The sequence below is a fragment of the Henckelia pumila genome, chromosome 2 (assembly GCF_033568475.1).
Source record: "Henckelia pumila isolate YLH828 chromosome 2, ASM3356847v2, whole genome shotgun sequence".
NCBI classification, from domain to species: Eukaryota; Viridiplantae; Streptophyta; class Magnoliopsida; order Lamiales; family Gesneriaceae; genus Henckelia; species Henckelia pumila.
In genome coordinates, this window is record NC_133121.1 from 96,705,773 (window position 1) to 96,720,800 (window position 15,028).

At 32.7% G+C, this 15,028-nt stretch overlaps 2 protein-coding genes across 5 annotated transcripts; one reads left to right on the plus strand and one right to left on the minus strand.

Annotated features, from left to right (window-relative positions):
* Nucleotides 1-326: 326 nt before the first annotated feature.
* LOC140885227 (uncharacterized) lies at nucleotides 327-3,660 on the minus strand. Of its 2 annotated transcripts, XR_012150844.1 has the most exons (7): nucleotides 3,095-3,660; nucleotides 1,424-1,486; nucleotides 1,278-1,340; nucleotides 1,098-1,189; nucleotides 936-1,010; nucleotides 555-851; nucleotides 327-463 (listed from the first exon to the last, which is right to left on the minus strand). XR_012150844.1 is itself a non-coding variant. In XM_073292174.1 (6 exons), exons 1-6 carry the CDS (start codon nucleotides 3,222-3,224, stop codon nucleotides 822-824), a joined length of 453 nt encoding a protein of 150 aa, XP_073148275.1. In that variant the 5' UTR covers nucleotides 3,225-3,660; the 3' UTR covers nucleotides 327-821. The 2 variants fall into 2 exon arrangements, 1 of the variants encoding a protein (XP_073148275.1); XM_073292174.1 differs by having other exon boundaries at nucleotides 327-851.
* Nucleotides 3,661-9,964: 6,304 nt separating this feature from the next.
* LOC140881637 (uncharacterized) lies at nucleotides 9,965-15,028 on the plus strand. 3 transcript variants are annotated; one of them, XM_073287108.1, is made up of 6 exons: nucleotides 9,984-10,104; nucleotides 10,192-10,284; nucleotides 12,609-13,068; nucleotides 13,349-13,462; nucleotides 13,572-13,963; nucleotides 14,380-15,028. In XM_073287108.1, exons 2-6 carry the CDS (start codon nucleotides 10,271-10,273, stop codon nucleotides 14,621-14,623), a joined length of 1,224 nt encoding a protein of 407 aa, XP_073143209.1. In that variant the 5' UTR covers nucleotides 9,984-10,104; nucleotides 10,192-10,270; the 3' UTR covers nucleotides 14,624-15,028. The 3 variants fall into 3 exon arrangements, with proteins under 3 accessions (XP_073143210.1, XP_073143209.1, XP_073143211.1); XM_073287110.1 differs by lacking the exon at nucleotides 9,984-10,104 and having other exon boundaries at nucleotides 10,112-10,284; nucleotides 14,380-14,456; nucleotides 14,546-15,028; XM_073287109.1 differs by lacking the exon at nucleotides 10,192-10,284 and having other exon boundaries at nucleotides 9,965-10,104.

A 15,028-nucleotide genomic window follows, 5' to 3' on the forward strand; every position in this document is an offset into this window, starting at 1 on the left:
ATGAAAAATAAATAAATGAAAGACCTTTTTTCTGCCGAGGGAATGTACCCAACCTAAGGCACGTCCAACTCCTTTCTGCACCTTCAAATTTCAGGGATCTGAGAGTTTCGGGGTCCAAGCTAATGACGTCCTTCGCAACTTTGTCAAAGTTGCTCCGAGTGACCGCACTTATTGCTGAATCCAGAAAGTAAATTATTTGTTCATTGATGTAAACCATCATCTTAACCCAATGGTTGGGTAGATAGATAGGAGCTAGAGCCAAACTCGATTCTCCCCAAGAGGATAAGGGTCAATCTTCTACACACCCAGTAATGTGGCTTGTTAGTTGCTCGACGTCAATTGGCTTGTCCATGCTTGCGTACTTCGTCTGGAACAACTGTGCGATCAAAACAACATTTTCGACTAATATGTCGGGGTACAACTTCTGCAAGCCGAGGAGGCCTTGCATACACTCTGTCATATGCTGAGGAGTAAAAATATGTTAAAGGTATAAAACACAATACACATGCATGTAATGACAATTGGAACAAAATCTGTTGATATGGGTCACTCACGTCATATTCTATCCACTGCCCAGGGGTCATAAGAATATGAAAAAACTTTCGATCATGTTTGTCATGTTACTGTCAGCCCAAATATTTCTTTATATCTCTCTCAACCATGGCCCAATCATGTCTGACTCTAAGCAAGTACTGCTTCTCAAACGCATGATCTTGTAGTGTAGGATTGGCTTCATACATGGATGCTTGAAAGGGGGTCGAAACACTCGATGATCTCAGCACCTTCCTCTTGCGCTCGGGTGTCAGGTGACTGAATACAAATCATCTTCGGCTCCTCCTCCAAACAATATTCTTAAACACGTTGAAATAAATTAAATTGTCAACTAGATGTAATAAATGGAACAAACCATATTTAATTAAAGACATAGACCATACCAGTGGGTGGCGTCCGTCGTAATTGCTGTGTAGAATATACAGCCGTTTCTTCATGATTTTTTTTCGGAGTGACGACTAACCATTAAATATTAAAACAAGTGATTTTAGGTGGTGGTTAGGATCACAGAAAACTTAAGGAATTCTACTACGACGGATACATACATGGCTCACAATGTGGTGGTGACTTCGAAACTGCATCAACAGACGCTTCTTCATTTGTCTGGATTCCAAGCTGCGCTTAGCCAGAGTAACGACTAATCATCAAAGATTAAAACAAGTGATTTTAGCTTGTTGTTAGGATCACAGAAAACTTGGGAAATTCTACCACGACGGAACATATACATGGCTCACGATGTGATGGTGACTTCGGATCATTTGGTACTTGTTCCATGACCAACATTTGATCTGTGAATCGAAAGATGCAATTGATCTTAGAAACTTGTTAGTATTACAAAAAAGTAAGACATTCTAACATGATAAACACGTACGTGGCTCATGGTGTGGTGGTGACCGAAGATCATTCTCTCTTCCTTCATTGGAAAACATTCCTTCTGTATAGAAAAATAAATAAACATGTCATTTTAGCATGTTAGGATTCAGACGAATGGTAGGAAATTTGGACACAAACAAAACAAATTCATACGTGACTGGTCAGGTTTTGGCTGCTGTTGAGTGCTACGATGAATTAATTTCTTCCTTCTTAGGAGCAAAAGGAGGGAAAATTGAAGAGCAAAAGGAGGGAAAATTGAAGTTGCAATAAAACAGTTGATTACGTCAGTCGAGAAATCAATTATCAAGTCGACGATTGTTAAAATGGTTTTTATCTTATTTTGGATTTTTTTTTAATTCAAATAAGATTTATTTAAGGATAAAATTGTCTTTTTCATTCCAAAATCTCTTGAACTGAAAATAATAAGTGTGCATGGTGGAACACAACAGGCTTACAAGTTAACAATTTGAGGGAGGGTAAGCTCATTTCTCATGATCAGTTGGCTGCTAAAGGGGATGCTTATTCCACATTATTCCAAGAAAGAACAGAGATATTTTTCGTATCGCGCAACGCTTGGCAATTCCAATTATCCAGCAACAAGTTCAATTTAATTTCCTACCGTATGTCAGCAAGAGTACGCAAATTATACCAACCCCAAGACAGCACCAAAATGAAATATATAGCAGCCGGTTTCAATCCCATTTTCGTATTTGCGAACTTGATTTGTATTTTGTATACGATCCTATCGGATTCAATTTGGCCCAGATTCAATCAATCCGCGGCTAAGGTAGCATAAATGCAATACATAAAAAACAAGAACACACAAAACATTTATCTCATCTCTTAATAGATGAGCCCAGGCAATCATCCATTGCCATCTCATACCTTTGAATAAGGAACATAGCTTGCGCAAGGAAAATACTAAGGCCTCGTTCGAATAACCGTTTAATCCTAAGTTTGCCTAATTTTTTGCGCCTTCGACGTATACCCCTGGGCCCATGATAGTGTACTGTTTGAAAATGAAAATGACAGGCAATCATTTCTTGCAGGACGATGGAGATTTTTGCCAAAGGTTTTCAAATAATATGAGTTTCATACAAAAATTATTGAAAATATTGTTTATGAGGAGCTTTTTGAGATGAAGTATCTTTTACTCATGATTTTAATTGTTGTGTATATGTATTATTTTGTCTTTTGTTGAAAATTTCTAGCCCGGATGGATTTAAAATTCTGGCTCCGCCATTAGACTTGCCGCTCATAAATCTGCCACCGACTCCGAGTTCCAACTTCTTAAGATCTAGAATTGCAGTCAGCCGTGAAAACTCCCTTCTTGGAGTTCTGTGGTGGGAAAAATCTTTGTATTTGGTTGAAGTGTTTTCAAGAAAATGGATATTTGTTTGTGTGTTGAGATTATTGTGACCGGTTAGATTTATTTGAGTTTTCTTAGATTTTCCCTAAAAAAAAAAGAAAGGAATAATTTGGACGGGTTCTTATGCTTAGATTTTCCCGAAATTACACATTCTTTAATAGATGGCCTAATCCACGATTAAAATTCTTATTTGATTTTTATGCTCTAAAATAAAATTAAGCAGAATCACCAAAAATGCAACAGAGCAAACATTTAAGCACGAAGAACCAAAAAAGCTGAGAACAACAGAAACAGACTTACTACTAGCTAGCAGTTTTGCTATCAAGTAACACCTTAATAGATTGCTAAAGGGATCCATCCAGCGATTAATATGTTCAGCATTATTCATAACTTGCGCATTTACCCAACAGAAGAGTGGAGGGTGCTCCATTATCTGAAAATAAAAAATAATTAAAACATTTTGTACAACCCTAGCCTGAATAATTAATAGAGAGAAACATAAACAAGAATTCTGAAGAGCGACAAGAGGTAATTCAAAGAGTTCATGTGTAGTTCATCGGACATGTAAAGACAGAACCACCCCTTGAAAAGAGAGGTCAAGCTTAACCCTAGCTGGTCAAACCAACAAAAAGACCCAACATATATAATTAACACAAGGGAGCAAAATGTACATGGACTTAAATAACTTAAATCATTCAACACAAACACAATGAGATACGAGCAAATCAAGAAAAAAAAAATCATTCAAAACAAAGACCCGACATAAACAAATACACCGAAAAAGGAAATAATAATATCACAAAGGAGTGAGTGAACATAATCGGTATCATTGCACGTCCATGTGTCGTTCATTGCACTGCCTTGAATGTCCGTCCGTTTGGAGGGCAAGATGGAGAAGAGGAATCTTGTGCGGAGAGTGAATGTTGATAGTGAGTCGCGAGAACAAGTTTGGCGTTTTGAATTTTGACATTGAAATTTTAAAAAATAACATTCCTATATACACATGTCAGTCAATGTGTCGTTCATTGCACTGCCTTGAATGTCCGTCCGTGAATAATAATTCACGGGCATCAATAATATAATTTACAGTCCCGTGAATCCATAAAGCCGGGAATCAAGGAACTTTTTGAATCCGGATTCAAAAAGAAATTTGACCAGATTCTTCTTATATTTTACTTATATATCTCTTTCTTCTATTTCTATTCTATTAAGTTTGAAACCCTCTGAAAAATGAATCGGTACGTTGGTATGGTCAAAAATTAAATTTAAATTTAATCTTATTTATATTGACCAAATAAATGATGTTAATAAAAAATAACTTGCACGGACAGTTTTCTCCGCAAAAACAGCCCTAACTTTTATTTGTTTCTCTTAATTCCTATTTTTCTTATCGAATTTGTAGTGAAACGTGGAGTAAAAATGGTAACCATTTCTCCATCATTTTCTCCTGCCACATAACCCACAAATCCTTCAAAATATTAACCACCCTTCTCTGACTTCTCCTTCAAAATATATTCCGAAACCAACAATTTTCATCGAATAACTTCATACTTTTTCTTCTATCATTCTATAGTTTTGTTAAGTTATATTGAATTTATTCCTACAATCTATGACCACGATTGTTTAATGTTAGCGCTTTTATCTATTATTTGAAGTAATTCCAATTTGGCGAGTATTAAGATATTTACGTGGACACTTTCAATTTTTAGCTTGATGTTTATTTATTTATGATGTTTGTTTTCAGATACGGTATATGCTCAGAGTTTGATGGATATGCATCTCGATTAACCCAAAAATCCAAGTAATCTCTGTGGCTCTTGCTAAATTTGATTTGATTTTCATGAATATGTGTTATCTTTACTATGTGCAACCAAAAACCTCAAGTGATTTTTATATTGAATAAACCACCGCTTGGTTTTATGCATACAGGAAAAGGTTCAATTTGAAACCAACACTTAAATTTACTAGATCGAACATGGAAGAAACCACCGCTTGGCAAATCCATTCATTTGATTATTGGCAGCATGGCTCTGTTAAAAATTGTAAATAAACAGTATGTTTTTTAAAATTTTCTAGATGACTTGTGGATTTTCAAAATGTTTCATGCTTCATTTAACAATTTTTTTTATCACATTTTAATGTGATTATTTGATACTATTTAAATAATTACACCTGCTGCATTTTCAAATAAGTCTCTTGATATACAATACAAAATCCTTCATCTTTGAGAAAGCAAGTGCATCGATCGAAGTTCAAAAGGGAATATATGCGTATTTGTAAGAATATATTTGGTTTTATATCAGTTTTTTTTTCTAAATTATTTTGTTAAATAATAGTTTTTCATTTACTCACTTATTATTTGATAATAATATAGATTTGCTCTTTATTTTAGGTGTATATATGTAACAACCCGTCATAATCGTCCTTATCAACACCAGAGAATTGATATTGGTATTTATTGATTTTCATAAATGATTTAACTTGATAGTATGTATAAAATTATAATTAGAAAACTAACATGAAAATATTCCTTAATAACATGACATTTATATATTATCGGACAATGATATTTTTTTGTCATTTTATTTTTATATGAACTAATTGTTATTTATATACCACAATTGTAAAAAAAACAAAAAAAATCTCACTTTTTTAGGGTTAATATTTTTATGCGGTCACTTAACATCCAGTTCTACAAAAGTTCATGGGAAAATTTTGTAATGGAACCATTTAATCGATACGGTTGAATTTGGTGAAATTATATATTTGTTTTTTTTTCTTTTTACAAATATTTTTTACTAGAAATTCTAATATCACACATAACATTGAATTTTACGCAACAATGACATTGTATATATATTAGGATTGTATTTTTAAATTATTATAGTTCAACACTTTTCTAAAAGGTACATGATCATGTGTAAATATATGTGTTTTAAATATTTTAGTTTATCTTATATATTTGATTCCGTTAAATTAAACTTATTTCGGAAAATGTATTAAGTTATACACAAACGTGTTTGCCACATTTTTTCGTTACACACGCAACGCGTGTGCCACGGTTGCTAGTTATTAATTAAGTTTGAGCACCTCATAGAAATTATTTGTTGGTGTCTTGGTCTGTTTTTCAAATGCCCAAAAATACCCTATACATCCAAATTCTTTTTCAACTATTTTCTCCCATATACCTCAAAAAAAAAAAAAAACTAAAACTACTTTTTCTCATCAGAATTTCTACCACAATTTTGACTATCTCAAAATCCATTATGTTAATTTTATGTCATTTCAACTTTTCCACCTCCCACATTTTTCACTTTCGAAAAAAAAAACATGATGTTTGTTCGTTACAAATGCAATGTGTATGCCCCTACTGCTAGTATATATAAATAATCGGCTGGTCCAGCCGATTTTATTCGGCCGATCAATCACTGTGCATTTTTTTTAAAAAAAAACGAACACTACTTTGGTAACCTTTCACACAATGCAATATTTTAATATTTTTTTATTAATTTTATATTAGTTTAATAAAAAAGCCTTGCAACAATATAGAGTTATTTGCCACAAACACCCCTGTGAAATATTGAAAATGCACACTTCTCCCCTGTGAAATTTTAATAGGCATCTTCAATCATAACCTTTAAAAAAATTAGCACACTCGCCCCATCAGATGAGTGACTATTGCGCACGCGCCCTTCATGCGACTGGGCAAATATTTTGATTTTTTTTTTTTGCATCAAATACCCTTGTGAAATATTAAAAATGCATATTTGACCCCTGTGAAAATAATTTTTAAATTTATTCAACCCATAATACATATTTTTTATTAAAATCTAATTATATAATATTTAGCAAACACTTTTCGTTTATTAATATTATTTTTAATTTTAAATTTATTATGATTATATAATTATTTTCCAAAAAATATTTTTTTTTGAGAGATTTAAAAAGTACCAAAATATTAAATTAAAATGATAATTTCATGCATATTACTTTTCAATTTAGGATTATAGATTTTTGAACCAAAATTTAAATTTTTTAAAATGCATTACAGAATTTGCATTAAATAATAATACACAATATTTATTAAGATCTAATTATAAAATATTTTTCAAACATTTTTAATTTTATTTATTTTTATTTTTATTTTAAATTTATAATTTATAATTAATTTATTTTTAAAAAAAATTATTACTTTATCTCGTTATCATTATTTTTATCAAATCATTTCGTGTTTTCAACTTCTTCATTAAACATGATTCATAAATAAGAATTTAAATATCTAAAAATACCAAAATATTGAACCAAATGATAAGTTCATGAATGTTACTTTTTCAAATTAGAATTATATAAGCATGTTATTTTTTAATTATTTATTACAAATTGTGCAATGCATATTCTCGAAAATTTTTAATTTTGGTTCAATAATATATAGTCCTAAATTAAAAATCAATATGCTTGAACTTATTGGTTTAGTTCAATATTTTGGTACTTGAAATTATTTAAATACTTATTTATGAATGCATGTTTAATGGAAAAGTTAGAAATACGAAGTAAGTTTAATAAAATAATGATAACATTATAAAGTAATAATATTTTTTAGAAAATAATTAATTAATGATAATACATTTAAAATAAAAAATAAAAATTAATAAAACAAAAAATGTTTGCTAAATATTTATAATTGGATTTTATTAAAAATTGTGTATTATGGGTTGAATAGATTTTTAAAAATTATTTTCACATGGGTCAAAATTGCATTTTTAATATTTCACAGGGGTATTTGGTGCAAAAAAAAATATCAAAATATTTGTCCAGTCGCATGAGGGGCGCGTGCACAACAATCACTCATCTGATGGGGCGAGTGTGCTAATTTTTTAAAAGGTTAGGGTTGAATATGCCTATTAAAATTTCACAGGGGAAAAGTGTACATTTACAAAGCACGCAATACGTACACTAACACACTAGTAATATGTTTAATTTTAATGCTTCTCAACTCTAGTCTCAATTATATAGATTTTTTTAGGTTGTTTAAAATATATAATATAGTTTGTTGACACCGTTTTTAATCGTATTGAGAAATTAACGTGCTGCGTACATGTGAATCAAACAGAGATACTTTATCCGTCTTAATTATATAGTTCACGTTTTTTTTTGTTTGTCCTAAATATATAGTCAAATAACATATCTAGTAATATTTTTTTACACTTCTTTACTAATATACCCCTATTAATTACACTTTGAAAATTGTGCAATCATTTTTTAATATATTAAATAGGGATAAAATATGAAGTTTGTATAAAATTTATTTTCCCAATAATTTTTTCTTAATCTGGGGAAAAAAAAGTAGGACTATGTATTTGACACGAAAAGAGTAAAATATTAGCGAGACATGCAAGAACGACGTGTTTTCTGGGGTTTGTTGGGGAAATGTAATTAATGAAATACCTTCCAAAGTCAGCTGAATAAAAACTACGTGCTATTTATTAATATATTTTTAAGTACAAATGTACAATTCAGTCAAGTTTCCATTAATAATCAAGTATTTATATGAAAATTATGCGAGAAATTAATTCTCAAATAGGTGACCACAACAAATTTTTTATAAATTTGAGAATTTTTGTGGGCCAGATGAAAATATGAAAGATTTAAAAGTAGAATATAATGGGCTATAATATACTTTATAAGCATCGTTTGATTCAAATGATAAGATACTCGAAGGATATATAACAAAAATGATTAGAAGTACAATGAGTACTTATACAACTTATCCTATCTAATCCCGCGTTCTTCTCGTCATATTATTTATTCATCTATTAATTATTTATTTTACATTAATCAAATAATTAATCATTTATCTTACATCAATCAAATCATTGAATTTAAATTATTGTATTACCCTTATAAATAATATTATTCATATTTTATTTATTCTTAAAAGGATAAAATGGTAATTTATATTTTTAATATAAAATTCAATCAATCAAATCAAATAAACTATAATCTTTCAATCAAATCAAATACAAAATTAACTATCATTTTATATTTATTTTATATTACATTATATTACTTATTCAAGTATTATTTATCATATCATCGAATCAAACGGTGCCAAAGATAAATAATATAATATTATAAAATATATGATGTTTGGTATGATTTTAATTTGAATGATTAATTTTTTGTATTATCATGCCCAAAAAACCCTCATAAATTATCCCTATATATTTACCATAAATTTTGTCGGATAATTTGAACATCCTCATGGAAGCCTAGATAACACCATCAGCACCTCCAAACCTTCTAAATCCCAATCTGCAACCAAATTTAAAATCGCACCAGCACAAAATTTTTAAACGTGCCCAAACTCATACATTTTTTCTGCGAGAGCGGGCTCCAAATTCCAACCGCCGAATTGCAAAAGACTCGAAGAAATCGCTATCGTCTACTTAACGCAAAAAATGCTATTGCAGAATGGTGGTCATGCTTTTCGATTGAAAATTTTTATATAGACTCGATTGAAAACAAAAAAAATGGTGGTAATGGTACAATTCAAATATTTTTAAATCGTACGGCAACACAAGCGTCACGATTCGATCGCTCAATCAAGCAGGACAATTATTGCACCCCAACAATTGCATTTCTTGCAATCAATGGGAATCGAACTCATGACCTTGAGTCTGATACCAATTGTAGGGCCGAACGCTTACCGCTTTACCAAAAACTATAGCTGATGGTGATGGTGCAATTCAAATCTTTTTAATCGCACAGCAGCGCCAACGCTATGGTTCGATCGTTCAACCAAATAAGGATAATTATTACACCCTAACAAAAAATATTTTTAAAAAACACATAAAAAGAACATACTTAAAACTTTAAATAGAAGCACTTTTTTATTTATCCAAACTCCAAAATCACTTCTGCTTTTTAAAATAAAAACATTTTAAAAAACTAAATTTATTTAAGTATTTTTTTAATCTTTTAGTTTCTGTATCCAAACTGGCAGTAGGCCAAAATAAATGTTTTTTTTTAAAAAACTCATATTTATAAATTTTCAAATGCGTTTTTTAAACTCAACTTAAAAAATTATTTTTAATATATTTATTCAAATGCAAAATTATTGAAAACCAACTTAAAAAAAACACATTTTTAAAAGTAAAATGATTATCTAAACCGGCCTAAGCTATACGCCTGAGATATGCTTATCCTTGTTCAGAAATCTGACAGCACCCTTCCGTGTCGCCGACCGCCTGATTGGTTTCAGTCCCACTAGCAGTAGCAGAACCCCTGATTTGAACCGAAATTTTTCACAGGTACCCATGAAATTTCGCCTTGCATTATTCTGTAATCCTGTTATTCTAGGGATAAATTCTCGATCGCTTTCTAATTATTGGGCAAAGGGGGGTTTTAAATGTGGCTGCGAATGTGTTGATACCCTCACGGATCTTGTGCCTTGTTTTCGACTGTGTGATTTGCTGGATGAATATGTTGAGGTTAGTGCTGTTTTCGCCTGTGCCGTTATCTTTTTTGCTAGTTTCATGTATTTTGATTTGACGAGGAGCGGTTCTGGTTGAGATAAAGCGGACAACTCGAAATGCTTTGGTGGGCTGAGTGATGTGTTGGCCCCTCGTTTTGGCTTGTTTCGTAATTCGAAACCTTTTCCATTTGAGAGCAAGGATTTTCTCGCTCGTGCACACCCAAAAAACAGCAATAATGACTGTAATAACCCTTTTTAGTTACTGGATTTTCAATCGATGTGGTCGGTCTTGTTTATCTCCTTAGCACGTTGCAGTTAGGTCTGGGTATGTTCCCTTAATCCGTTCTGTCTTCCCTGTGATCAGAGTAAGTCCAGCTGCATTGGCATGCTGGGGAGTAACATTAATTGTCCAGTCATAATTTAAGCTTGGTTTAATGTTCAAACTTCAAACTTCAAACGATCTTGGTAAATTTTAATGAAATTAGCTGTTTTAGTATCTATTTTTAAGTAAATTATAGAGGACCAGCTATGTAAAGCGGCTGCAGCCAGGCAGTAGGGAATTTATCTTGAGTATTAAACGAAAAACTGAAGGACAAAACAACTTTCCCCTCGAAGAAAGTAACAAATTCAAAACCCTATTATGTGATATTGGGGCTGGGAATAGGATATATTTTGAGTTTCGGATGATTTTATACCGAATGTTTGGAATAGAAACCTTTAATTTGGTCAGAGGAGTTGATGATTGAGATGTTGATCACATATAGGATTAAATGAAATCCAGTGTAACAGAATTTCGGTAATTTCTTCGTTTCTTATATCTAAAAAATAGAATTTCGATAATTTCAACGTTGATATATTTTGGAATGGTTTTGACTGATGTTTGCTGCTCTTCTCTCATGGGATGAAAGCTGATAAAATAATGCAGAGCAGTGGAGGATAACCAACGAGTTTGAAATGGAACCGAATATGATCATGGCTTGTTGTGGTGTCATCGGCACTGCATGTAATTGATGAATGGATACATCATAATAGTGTTTTAACAAAGAAAATGGTTTTACCTCAAAAAAAAAAAGAAAAGAAAAAGAAAATGGTTCATTTTAGATGATGGAGGAAATTGTATCTTGATAGGCTGTAAAATTGTTTAAGTGTTTAAACCAGAACCATTTTATGAATTGGACCAGGCATACACGTTAAGGGCACCACCTTTGGCTTCACAAAGTTACTTCATCAAGTCTGTTTTCTGTTATTAAGCTGTTGATAAGCATATATTTATTTAAACAGTTTTACTAACGTTAAATCATAGATGGAGCTGAAGTTGTGAAGCTCTACCCTCAGAGTATTGTATAAGTTACTCCCCATTTCGAAATTAAATGGTTAAATATTAACATAATGTGAATCTCATGAATTTGTGCTGAGCTCAAGCTTCTTGAGTCCGCTTAAGATTCTTTTTTTCACCTTAACAAAAGCTTCATTGACTTCACAAAGTATAGCATGGACAATTTTTCAAATGCCTTCTACATACAGTTTTTCATGAGGTATGGGTTCATAATTATCAAATGTCTTATGTTGTGGCTTGTAGTCTTTGCAAACTTAAAGCTTTGGACAAGGTTGTTTGTAGAATTAGAACAAGACACCAGAATAAGATGGTTTGAAAATAGTTATACCGTCATGGAAAATTATTTTGATAGTTCAATTATTGCTCAAGTGGGTAAACCGAGACCATAGAGTTTAAGAGTGGCCATTGTGAGATTTGGGAAGAAATCTCGATTTTCTATAATCTAAATCTGAATTGCTTACAAGCACATTTTTCTTGATGTTGTACCCAAAACAAAGAAACAAGAAAGGACAGATATCAATATCACTTTTTAACAAACTATGTTATCAACACTGTTAATTGTTTAAGCATCGAGGAAGTTTTCCTGATAGATGAAGTTGAACCACATTCACTGTTACAGACCCATACTCAATTATTATTGGGCCTAAATCTATACAGACCCTGGAGTCACAAGCCTAAGAAGTGTCTAGAAACAGGGCATGAAATAAAAATGTGAAGGGGAAAATATTTGTGGGTCTATCTGTTATTTGTGTTGCTTGAGCATGACTACCTTAGGCTAGGGAGAAATACCAGCTGCTAGCTAGGGATTTGTTTATCTTTTTTGCGATCTAACTTCAGTTTGAATTTCGTGGTCGTAAGAGCATTTTTCGTTACCTTTGAGGTAATAGAAGTTTCTTAACTGCTCCTTAGGATGCAAATCAGTGTTTGGTGTTGCACATTTTTGACAACTGGTATTGATTTCCTTTTTGTTTGCTTTCTTTTAATATGTTTCTTTTCCACTGTAGCGCTTTGATTATGGCCAGGGGAAGAGGCAAGAAGTCTAAAAGGAATGGCAAAAATATTGGCCAACCAAGTGCTAAAATAAAAAAAGTGAACGTTCCAAAGATCAAGCCTACAGATAGTATTGCTCCCATAGCAGACCATCTTACCAATCCTGCAGATGCAACTTCTTCCAACCATGCTTTGGACATAAATGGTGGTTTATCAATGGGCAAAGAGAAAAAAAAGGAAACACTTTCTGGTTTTATATTCATGTGTAGTTCTAGTACAAAGTCAGATTGTTACCAGTACCGTGTTTTTGGACTTCCTATGGGAAAAATGGCTGCGGTTGAGAAGATAAAGCCTGGCGCGAAGCTTTTTTTGTTTGATTTTGAATTAAAGCTTCTATACGGCATATATGAGGCTACCTCCACTGGTCAACTCAATATGGAACCGGCTGCTTTCGGAGGAAAATTTCCAGTGCAGGTACGTTGTTTAATTGTTGGTCACTTGATTGCATGTCCAAAGTTCTCTTCGATGTAAGGTCTTATCTCAGGGAAGTCTATGTACTAAGGTACTTCTAGTTTCATCTTTGAACTTTAGCCCCAAGCTAGCTATCCTCTTTGTAATTTGGCAATATAATTTATTAAATCATGAAGGAGGCCATTATATACCCCTTCTTTTAAACATTAACTGTTATTTGATACAGTGACAAGGTAGAATTTTTTCTTGTGAGATGAGGTTCTTCTTCTCTTCTTTCTTTCAGGTGAAGTTTAGAATTTTCAAGGAGTGTCTTCCGCTTCATGAGAGTTCTCTCAAACATGTTATAAGGGAGAACTATAGGGGTTCAAAATTTGACCAAGAACTCAATGGACATCAAGTAAGACTTGTGCAACTGACTAACTGTGATTTTCGTTATCTTATGCACACTAGGATAGTATTTCTATGAATGGTTGTAACTTAGTAAAGAGACTTTATTTCCGCTGTAGGTTAGCAAGTTGTTGTCATCATTTCGCCCTCTTTCTATGTCATCATCTCAACTAGCTCCACCAACCTTGTCAAACAAGCCTCTATCACTGGCAATACCTCGTGCAGTTACTGAAGATCAGTTTAAGTACACATCTCAGTTGCCAGCTTTGGAGAATAGATATTTTGCTGGAATGCAATATGGTCATTCTCCACAACTTGTGCAGCATCAAATTGTCCCGAATGTGTCTTTTCCACAGCATGTAGGCCAAAGAACAGCAGCATATGTCAGTCACGCACAAGCAAATTCAGATCATCAAGGCTTGCCGGTTTCCAGCAATTATTATGTTGCCAGTGCTCATCAACCATACATTCCTGAAAGTTTACCCAATCAGTTTGAGGATCCGTATTCAAGGTATATCCTCCCCCTCTTTCCTAACTTTTGATGATGTTGACAGACGGTTGGAGTTTCATGTCAACCTTTTGAAAAATAAGTTTTGGCCATTGATTGTTACAATTAATGTTGATTGATTTGTTTGCAATTCTTGTGTCTCACGGTTCTAATTTCTTATTTTTTGGCATATATATTTTTATTTATGTGAATATCTAGAATGCATTTATTTAATTTTTCGTCTATGGTTTCCTTAATTTTTCCAATTTTCCTGTTGAAGTACTTGATTTAAAGTAGTTGAAACATGAATTTCTTCTATTTATATTTTGGCATGAATTCACACGAATACAAAGTTACAAGTGATGAGAATATCTTGGAGCAGCAATCGACTACAAAGTTACATGAAAAACATCTTGCTGATTTTGAACTTTTACTTCTAGATATTGGACCATACGGGAGACCGCCCATCATGTTCAAGGAAGCAGGATTTCGCAAGATCAAGTCACCAGTTTGGGAAGTGAGCACCATCAGTTATCTTTACAGAGTCAAGTACCATATCAAGGCAGTGCTCTAACCTCGTATGTTTCAACCCTTGTGCGGCCACAGGTTAGCGCGCCAATTACACACCAAGGAAGTTCTTCCCTCTCTTCCAGATACTATACCGGGGCAAGATGGATGAGCTGATGATCCTACGACATCTTTCGATGAAACATTGTTCCATGGTTTTTTAGCTGCACTGACTGGTACACAGTAAACACCCTGTGAGTGTCGACTATTGACCGACGATGTGGTAATATGTAAATGTCAATCCCGTGTAGGTCGACAAGATGGGGCTTCAGAGGTATTTGTTTCCAAAATCTGAAGTTAACTCCGAGCCAGGAGAAGTTTGATCTTAGTATCTTCGGTTGATGAGTTGCTACCTTTAGAAACAAATTCACGTTTTAATCTTGACATTAATGAAAAATAATCAAACTAATGTTGTACTCAAATGATACAATTATAAACATGACATTAATCCGTAAATTACATTTTGTATAAATGACATGCTCAATATCGTTTTTTATATACATTGACAAATTTATAGCTTTT

Coding starts and splice junctions, on each gene's coding strand:
- LOC140885227 (XM_073292174.1), bottom strand. CDS start 3,224: ATGGAGCACCCTCCACTCTTCTGTTGGGTAAATGCGCAAGTTATGAAT. Junction 1,487..3,094: donor AGCAAAACTGCTAGCTAGTA/GTAAGTCTGTTT, acceptor TTTTCTATACAG/AAGGAATGTTTTCCAATGAA. Junction 1,190..1,277: donor ACCATCACATCGTGAGCCAT/GTATATGTTCCG, acceptor TTTGATGATTAG/TCGTTACTCTGGCTAAGCGC.
- LOC140881637 (XM_073287108.1), top strand. Junction 13,463..13,571: donor AAGAACTCAATGGACATCAA/GTAAGACTTGTG, acceptor TTTCCGCTGTAG/GTTAGCAAGTTGTTGTCATC. Junction 13,964..14,379: donor TTTGAGGATCCGTATTCAAG/GTATATCCTCCC, acceptor TTTTACTTCTAG/ATATTGGACCATACGGGAGA.